Source organism: Rhamphochromis sp. 'chilingali' (assembly GCF_963969265.1).
Source record: "Rhamphochromis sp. 'chilingali' genome assembly, chromosome: 4".
In the NCBI taxonomy this organism is placed as follows: Eukaryota; Metazoa; Chordata; class Actinopteri; order Cichliformes; family Cichlidae; genus Rhamphochromis; species Rhamphochromis sp. 'chilingali'.
The window spans coordinates 31227208-31236547 of NC_137948.1; the positions used below are offsets into that span (position 1 = coordinate 31227208).

Consider the following 9340-nt stretch of genomic DNA (forward strand, 5'->3'; position numbering starts at 1 on the left):
GCCCTGGGGCAGACTGACAGAAGCCAGGCTGCCATATCGCGCCATCGGCCCCTCTGGCCAACACCAGTAGGCGGTAGGGTAGATTTATTATATTACACTATATTATCCAATATTATATTACATTATATTATAATATGTTATATTATATCCCCTTTCACATTAGAGCCACAACAGGACCCACTAGAACATGGGAACAGGTAAAAGTGAAATACAAGAATATTCTACAGAATGGTAATATTTATCACTTATATTGCTTTTCGTCTCTTGGAAAGAGACCCTGAAATAATCTGTTTGTTTATAACAGCAACCAAGAAAAGGGCAGAGCAAAAAAAAGACAGGTGGTGGTCCTGCACCCCCTCGTCAACAAGTTGGTTAAGTAAATAATATCCTCACGGGAAAATCGATATCTCTCTATGAGCACACTGTCGCGCTGAGCTAAAGGATCCTGTCTGTCCCGCAATATACGCTGAATTCTGAAAACTCTCCTTATCAATCTTGCACCTTCCGCAATGGGTGTCTCGCGTATACGGACAGGACATGGCTGCGACAGGCTTCCCAAATCCACCTTCGCTTTTATAGCCGTGGTCTCTCATCTTGATTACACAAAGTAATTTGCAATTGCTACTCTGAAATATGAATTACATCAGTAATAATCACATACATGTAATAGAATGTTAATAGTAGATTTCCCTTTTTTAGGAAATGACCTGTATGTATCTGTGTGAAATCAATAAATGGATCAGGTGCTGCATTGTCTTTAGTTACATTGATGTTATTTGTTTATGGTGAAACAGTGGTGGAATATCGCTGTTGCTTTCGTATAAATGAAGCGGACATACCTGCGTGGCCGCGATCTAATCCTGTTTACATAAAGTAAACCTGCTCCCGAGCAGGTTTACGCTTACGGCTCTGTTGCTATGACAGCAAGTCCCGGATGAGCTTCGGGGAACCGAACGATCCAAGATCACGCGAAATCGTCAACAATCAAATCCAGCTAACCTACTTAGCGAGGTACGAAGAACGGGCCCCTGATCCGCTACAATATATATCCTGCTGCTTTTACACACGCACTCACATAATGCTCAGCGATTCTCTGCACGATCAACCTCACATGTTTAAGCTTGCTGCGGGAGTTTTTACTTGTCATGTTTGCATAGTAAGCTAACGATTGATAAGACAACGTCAGAGGAATTGGTGCGCAAATTATCATCACTCACCAATCAGTGCTGTTGCTCTCTATACACAGTTCGCGCGATTGCAAAGTGAAAGCAAAAAAACAAGCGCAAATTCAAACGCGATTTCAATATGTCACATATTAGCAGTGGCTCACCGATGTCAATGACATAATTACCCAGCTACATTTCCGAAAGAATGCAAAAGCATTGACATAGATTTTTCCTTCCTACAATAGCCCGACGGGCAGGGTAGCCCGTCTGAAAAAAATCGCTAGCCCCAGGACGTCGGGCTAGCGATTTTGCAAGCCCTGTATCTGATTGAGGAATCACTCATCTTTGGAAAAGAGAGTTTATTACAGAGAAATGCCTCTTTCCAAAATAAAAGCTATACTATCCGCTTCTTCTGGGCTATATTCTCAGCAGCATAAGGAGAATCATGTGCTAACAGCTGTCTAAATGACTCGGCTAAAGTTAGTAGCATGCTTGTTGTTTTTGTCTTTGCACTAGGATGATGTAAATGTGCAGTCATATTCGTTGTGTTCCCACTAGTGCTTTCAGGTTAATCTCGTTGAAATGACCTTAACGCCACAACACGGCAAATCTCCGTTAACGAGCTACCGCCGATCGCCCTGTGCATGGGGCTAGACGGCCAACACGTTAACAAGCTAACTGCGCTAACACACTAGTTCCCACCTATGTAATTGAGCATTGCATGGCACATCCAACATACTGTTTTACTTTAGTCCATGACTCGCTTACCTTCAGGGTCATACGTCACATGAAAACCAAAATAATTCCAAACGCCAGATCTGAATGAGGGGGGGGGAGGGGGGGGGGTCCATGTTGCAAGGAGAGCTTAACTTCTGTCTTGCTAGCTTGCCCTGCGCTCTTCCTTCTGACTATGCTGTCTGTGTTGAGCGCTCAGTGGATCTGCGCTCGACAGTGCAGCCTAGGCGGAGTAGTCGAACGCAGATTCACTGAGCGCTCAACACAGACAGCATAGTCAGAAGGAAAGTTGATAAAAAAAATTACAAATGTTGTATTGTTCGATACATATGCGTACCGAACCGAAAGCACTGTATCGAACGGTTCAATATCGATACGAATATCGTTGCACCCCTAACATATATATATACATGGGGTGGGTGGCTGCTTCCAAATAGAGCACATTTCATTCATAATTATGTAAATCCAAGCCCATTATGTATATATGGTATATAGATGGCCAAGCTTGAAACCTGGATCCCCCGTAGCCGGTTACCAAGATTACGTGAAGTACCCTCAGAAGGTCTGCTAGATGATGTTAATGCAGCACTACGGGCAATACCTACAGCCACGATTACCGACACTAACAAGCTGATCTACAATACGGCAACAGTGATCAGTGAGATGCTTGGCTACAAGTTGAACAGCCACAAGGGGCAGTACCCTCCATGGAGAAGGAGGCTAGAGGGCAAGATCAAAGTAGCACGGAGGGAGGTTAGCCAACTAACGGAGTTGCAGAAAGGTGCGACAAATAAGGTGCCTAACGGTGTGTTCACACCGAACGCGATGGACGCGAATAAAACGCCCCAAACGCCCCTAATTTGACGCGTGTACATTCGCGTCTCAACGCGTGTCCAAGAAAAATCCATCGCGCGTCAAAATATGATATTTTGACGCGCGTGAACCGGAAATGTGGGAGGAATGTGGGAGGGAGTTGTGCCAGACCTGGTTTTGCAAGATGGCAGCTATCGAGCTAGCGCTTGAAGAGAGAGTCTCCCTTCTCTATGTACTGTGGAGAGCAGAGCAGCAGCGTAAAAGACGTTCTCGCCATACCTGGGTCCATCAGGTCCTCCAGAGGCATGAGCAGTTTGGTGAGTTTCACCACTTGCTCCAGGAGCTGCGCCTGGATGACGGCCGATTCCAGCGCTATCACCGTCGGCCAGTTTGAGGACCTGCTTTCCCTCGTCGGTCCCAGCATTGCCCGCCTAGACACCAACTACAGACGCTCAATCCCACCTGCAGAGCGCCTGTCCGTCTGCCTGAGGTTAGTAAAACTATTTAATACGGTAGTCCTTTATTGATATCTGTGCTAATATGCTAATCCATCCAGTTATACACTGCTAACATGGATGTGCTATGCTAACAGTGAATGCTGTCGGTGTTTACTGAAAGCAAACTGTGGTACAGAGACGACTCTTTATAATATTTCTAGTGATACTCAGAAGCTCTCATCAAGTCCCGATTTAATTCGATTTATGCTGTTATCAGTGTTTGCAATGATAGCATGGCTGTGGTGTCACATCAATGTATGCGCTCGGTGTTTGCTGATATCAAACTGTAGCATTAGGACCACTGAGTTAACCTTTGTAGTGATACTCACTCCTTTTTATTTAGACCTGGTTTAATTCTGGGATAGTTGAATATTTGTATATAATCCCTGCAGCTGTCAGACTCTATAGCAGGGGTCACAGCCTTTATTAAAACAGAGTTAGATAAAACTGTGAACAGTTTGGTTCATCTCTAGTTACATGGTTCTATCTTGATAAGCTGTCTTATCACAGATTAATTTTTCAAAAATATGAATGATTTAAGCAAGGAAAGGGCTACATGTCAACACACAACTCTTTATTTCTATTAATGTCTTACTTCATTCCTACCTGATTGACATGTTTAGGAATTGTGAGTGATTGGCTCACTGTAGTTGTGAAAGTTGCTACCAATCAAATTATGATATGTTAAAGTTAAAACAAAACACAACTGTTTTAGATATTATCTAATATACATTTTGTAATTATCCTTATAATTACAAAAGGTTTTATGTAAGATTCATGTTTTGTGATTTAAATCTGACATCACAAAAGTATTTTGGAATTTGAATAATGTATTTTGTAACTGCAGCACACATAATACTAATTTTGAACAATTTTGTCCAGGTTCCTTGTCACCGGGGACTCCTTCAGGACCATCGCGTTCAGTTTCAGAGTCGGTGTGTCCACGGTGAGCCAGATCACCCCCCAGGCAGCGACGTCCATCTGGGACTGTCTAGTGGACGACTTCATGGCTGTGCCTTCACCTGGAGACTGGCGGTCCATCACAGAGGGATTCCAGGAGCGCTGGAACTTTCCTCTGTGCTGTGCAGCTCTGGATGGGAAGCACATCCAGACAAAGGCACCCCATATATCATATAGGAGACACACACATTGATATACACTAAATATTCATTTCATTTCTTTTTTGTGGTGCCCAAATTGATGCACCTGCTTGATTTTGTTTAAACAATTATTGCACACTTTCTGTAAATCCAGTGAACTTCTTTTCACTTCTCAAATATCACTGTGTGTGTCTCCTGTATGATATTTAACTGACATTTTTTATTGTAACAACCAACGATTTATACAGGAAAATAATGGCTATTAACAAGGTTGCCCAAACTTTTGCATCCCACTGTATCAGTATATTTTGTCATTAGTATAATATGAAATAAAGTCTACATGTGTCAAGTCGTGTGCCAACATTTGCTGTGTAGTAGAACTGAGACATTAGTCATTATAAACATTTATTTAAAATAATATTAAAAGTCTCAAACAGAAAAACATTAAACATAAATATATAAAATATAAGAATTTACAGAGAGACAGGAATAAAAAGGACCAGCTGCTCTCCAGAGCAGGAACAAGGCTGAGGAGGAAATGCTCCATTGGAGACTGGTGTGGCCTCTTCAGGGACTCCAGGATGGCCAGCTCCACCGCCGATGGACCGTCCTGGGACCCGTCCCTCATCTGCCTCGGAGCCGTCCTCCTCTGTGGGCCTGTAAAACAGCACAAAACACAAAGAAATGAGAAGGCTGCTACTAGATTTTAATTTCAACATTGAAAAAAAAAAAAACAATAACAGGATATAATCAGATTGGTTGTAGATATTTAGTAAAGGTGATCACAAGGGAATCCCACCGACTAAAAAGGTATCAGTGCTTGCTGTACATATCTGTGGGTGCAGCAGCAGGAGCTCAGGGACTGGGGATGCTCTGCTGCAGAATCAGTTGGTTCTATCAATACAGTATTAAATGTTAACAGGTTGGATATAATAATCGTAGAGTAGACAGTGGTCCCTCATTTATTGCAGCAGGGGTTCTCAGAATAACTAGCCCCTGGTCACAGTTCTCACAATTGATTCTCAAAGTGCAAACCTTTGTAGATTGCAAAACGTAAAAGTATTATTATGCCGCGGTTTGTCTTCATCTGCCCGCCACTTTCGTGCGCCTTTTTCCCTCACGGTGCAGGTGTCTATTTCCGAATGAGGCTCATAGTTATGGGTGTTTTTGTGCTGTTTTTTCTATTGGACGCGATGGTTATCAAAACCAAACGTGATAAATTTGGCAAGCGCAGGAGATTTGTCAATCAGGCTGCAGAATGCAATGCTGTACTGTGCAATAAAAAATCAGCGAAAAAGCAAAGCAGTGACGGATGAACAGCGGGACCACTGTGTGCTGTTTATTAATAAACAATAAAATATATTCCTAAATGATAACATGCATAAAAGCAGAACGGTATTTGTACGTCAGTGGGAAAATAGCGGTGGCTTGCTAGCTTTTGTGCGGCTTCCCCGGGTCAGTGAAAACTTTCAAAAGAGAAATGAATGAACTTACCAGGTTGCCCGATCTCTTCACATATCTTCCTCCAAGCTCGGTCCTTTTTATTCCTGTCTCGGTACTGAAAGCAGCTGGTGTCGTACAGCTCCGAGTTGTTTGCTACCGCATTGATTAGCCTTCCCCTCCATTGAAGTATGAAAGGCTTTGGCTGGATCTGCCCCTTTGACCTAGGTAACAGCCACGTCACCAGGCTCCTGATTGGTTGTCGCGGCGCGATTTGACGCTGGAGTTCAGATTTTTCCAACTCGAGCGGTAGACGCGAAACGCGCGTATGCACAAAGTGCAACACAAAAACTCACGCGCGTGGTTTTATTCGCGCGTCAAACGCGCCAGACGCGCTACACTGACGCGCGTTTCACGCGTTTTGGCGTTTTCGCGACGCAAATCTGCTTCCGAATTTTCGCGGGACCCGCAATCGCGCGTCATCGCGCCTTTCCATTGACTTTACATGTAAACCTGACGCTCTATTCGCGTCCATCGCGTTCGGTGTGAACACACCGTAAGAAATACAGCAAGCTGTCCATACCTGAGGCCTTGGAAACTGCCAAGCAAAGACTCACAGCCTTGGCCAGCCGCTTGAGGAGGTACACCAGAGAGATCGAAGGCAGGAGAATAAACCAGCTGTTCTCCACAGAACCAGCAAAGGTGTACTCTCAGTGGCAAGGGAACAATAATAATAAGAGAACAGCACCACCAAGGCTGGAGACGGAGCAATACTGGAAGAGCATATGGGAGAAGGACGCAACCCATAACGGCAATGCTCAGTGGCTAGTGGATCTGAGGGAAGACCACAGCGACCTCCCTGAACAGGGTCCAGTAACCATCACAGTGGCAGATATCCAAGAAAGGGTCTCCAGTATGAAGAGTTGGACAGCACCAGGGCCCGACATGGTTCACGCCTACTGGCTAAAGAAGCTGACTGCACTCCACGAGCGTCTGGCAGCACAAATGAACCAGCTGCTAGTTAACGAGGGACACCCGGAATGGCTAACCGAAGGTCGGACGGTCCTGATCCCCAAGGACCCCAAGAAGGTACCGGTCCCCTCCAACTACCGACCAATAACTTGCCTCAGTACTACATGGAAGCTCCTGTCAGGCATCATATCGGCTAAGATGAACAGGCACATGGGTCAATACATGAGCGGGACACAGAAAGGAATTGGCAAGAATACCAGAGGCGCAAAACACCAGCTACTGGTAGACAGAACAGTCAGCCGAGACTGCAAGACCAGACTGACCAACCTGTGCACTGCCTGGATTGATTACAAGAAGGCCTATGACTCAATGCCCCACAGCTGGATACTGGAATGCCTAGAATTGTACAAGATCAATGGGACCCTAAGAGCCTTCATCAGGAACTCAATGGGGATGTGGCGCACAACACTAGAGGCCAACTCCAAGCCCATAGCACAAGTCACCATCAAGGGCGGGATCTACCAAGGAGATGCTCTGTCCCCACTGCTGTTCTGCATAGGCCTGAACCCCCTCAGTGAGATCATTAACAAGACTGGCTACGGATACCGACTACGGAACGGAGCAGTTGTCAGCCACCTCCTGTACATGGATGACATCAAGCTGTATGCCAAGAGTGAACGAGACATCGATTCACTGATCCACACTACCAGGCTATACAGCAATGACATTGGAATGTCGTTCGGACTGGAGAAGTGTAGTCGGATGGTAACAAAGAGAGGGAAGGTAGTCAGAACTGAGGGGATTGAACTACCAGAAGGCAACATTGCAGACATAGAGGACAGTTACAAGTACCTGGGGATCCCGCAGGCGAATGGGAACCATGAAGAGGCCGCTAGAAAAGCTGCAACCACCAAGTACCTGCAGAGGGTCAGGCAAGTCCTGAGGAGTCAGCTGAATGGTAAGAACAAGATCCGGGCCATCAACACGTACGCCCTGCCCGTGATCAGGTACCCTGCTGGGGTAATAGGCTGGCCAAAGGAGGAGATAGAAGCCACTGACATAAAGACAAGAAAGCTCCTTACCATGCATGGAGGGTTTCACCCCAAGTCCAGCACCCTGAGGCTGTACGCTAAGCGGAAGGAAGGGGGCCGGGGACTGGTGAGTGTCAGCACCACAGTCCAGGATGAGACAACGAACATCCAAGAATACATTGGGAAGATGGCCCCAACTGACCAAGTGCTCAGTGAATACCTCAGGCAGCAGAAACCCAAGAAAGAGGAGGGAGACGAGGAACCATCATGGAAGGACAGGCCCCTGCACGGTATGTACCACCGGCAGATAGAGGAGGTGGCTGATATCCAGAAATCCTACCAGTGGCTGGACAAAGCTGGACTGAAAGACAGCACAGAGGCACTAATCATGGCAGCACAAGAACAAGCTCTGAGTACAAGATCCATAGAGGCTGGGGTCTATCACACCAGGCAAGACCCCAGGTGCAGGCTGTGTAAAGATGCTCCAGAAACAATCCAGCACATAACAGCAGGGTGCAAGATGCTAGCAGGCAAGGCATACATGGAACGCCATAACCAAGTGGCCGGCATAGTGTACAGGAACATCTGTGCCGAGTATAACCTGGAAGTCCCGAGGTCAAAATGGGAGATGCCCCCAAGGGTGGTGGAGAATGACCGAGCTAAGATCCTGTGGGACTTCCAGATACAGACGGACAAAATGGTGGTGTCTAACCAACCGGACATAGTGGTGGTAGACAAACAGAAGAAGACGGCCGTAGTGATCGATGTAGCGGTTCCGAATGACAGCAACATCAGGAAGAAGGAACACGAGAAGCTGGAGAAATACCAAGGGCTCAGAGAAGAGCTCGAGAGGATGTGGAGGGTGAAGGTAACGGTGGTCCCCGTGGTAATCGGAGCACTAGGTGCGGTGACTCCCAAGCTAGGTGAGTGGCTCCAGCAGATCCCGGGAACAACATCGGAGATCTCTGTCCAGAAGAGCGCAGTCCTGGGAACAGCTAAGATACTGCGCAGGACCCTCAAGCTCCCAGGCCTCTGGTAGAGGACCCGAGCTTGAAGGATAAAACCGCCCGCAGGGGCGTGCTGGGTGTTTTTTTTTTTTATATATATAATGTATGTATGTATGTGTATCTTTTTACACCATTTATTTTAATTCTTTTTTTGACTGCATTTTCCCTCTGTTCAGCACTTAAGCCGACACTTGATGTCTTGTAAGTGTGGTGTACAAATAAAGCTGACTTAAGTGTCCAAATATATATGGACCTAACTGTATCTTTGGCCCTCATATTGAGAGTTCCTGTGGAAAACTGCAGAATACATATGCAACACTTGGAGTCAATTAAAAATGGTTTACATTCTTAATTGTAATTGCTGTTAATCATAGAATGATGATGATGAACCAGGTCTTATGTAGTAATAGAAGGTCTTGAAATTGTTTCTCAATCAATAGCCCAATTATATTTGTATCTCTGAACTAATGGACTATAAACAAAAGTGGCTGTAATTCCAAAAGCAATTTATGCAATTCTTTTGTTAGAGTTTGGGCCTGCATTCACCCTGTGGTGTTGGGGAATTATGAACACATAAAA

The 9340-nt window shown here is 45.5% G+C and overlaps 1 protein-coding gene and 1 long non-coding RNA gene across 2 annotated transcripts; one reads left to right on the forward strand and one right to left on the reverse strand.

The window, feature by feature from the left end:
* Nucleotides 1-2701: 2701 nt before the first annotated feature.
* On the forward strand, nucleotides 2702-4535 carry LOC308396275 (uncharacterized protein). The gene is made up of 2 exons (XM_080881465.1): nucleotides 2702-3204; nucleotides 4094-4535. The coding sequence occupies exons 1-2, from the start codon at nucleotides 2945-2947 to the stop codon at nucleotides 4362-4364; spliced, it is 531 nt and encodes a 176-aa protein (XP_080737591.1). The 5' UTR covers nucleotides 2702-2944; the 3' UTR covers nucleotides 4365-4535.
* A 168-nt stretch (nucleotides 4536-4703) lies between these two features.
* On the reverse strand, nucleotides 4704-6306 carry LOC308396278. The gene is made up of 2 exons (XR_013971540.1): nucleotides 5806-6306; nucleotides 4704-4968 (listed from the first exon to the last, which is right to left on the reverse strand). It is a non-coding gene; the product is annotated as an uncharacterized lncRNA (long non-coding RNA).
* Nucleotides 6307-9340: the final 3034 nt, after the last annotated feature.

What these genes read in the sequence shown, in the direction of transcription:
- LOC308396275 (XM_080881465.1), top strand. Translation starts at nt 2,945, where the DNA reads ATGTACTGTGGAGAGCAGAGCAGCAGCGTAAAAGACGTTCTCGCCATA. An exon ending in CGCCTGTCCGTCTGCCTGAG is followed by an intron (nt 3,205 to 4,093) that starts GTTAGTAAAACT and finishes AATTTTGTCCAG; the next exon opens with GTTCCTTGTCACCGGGGACT.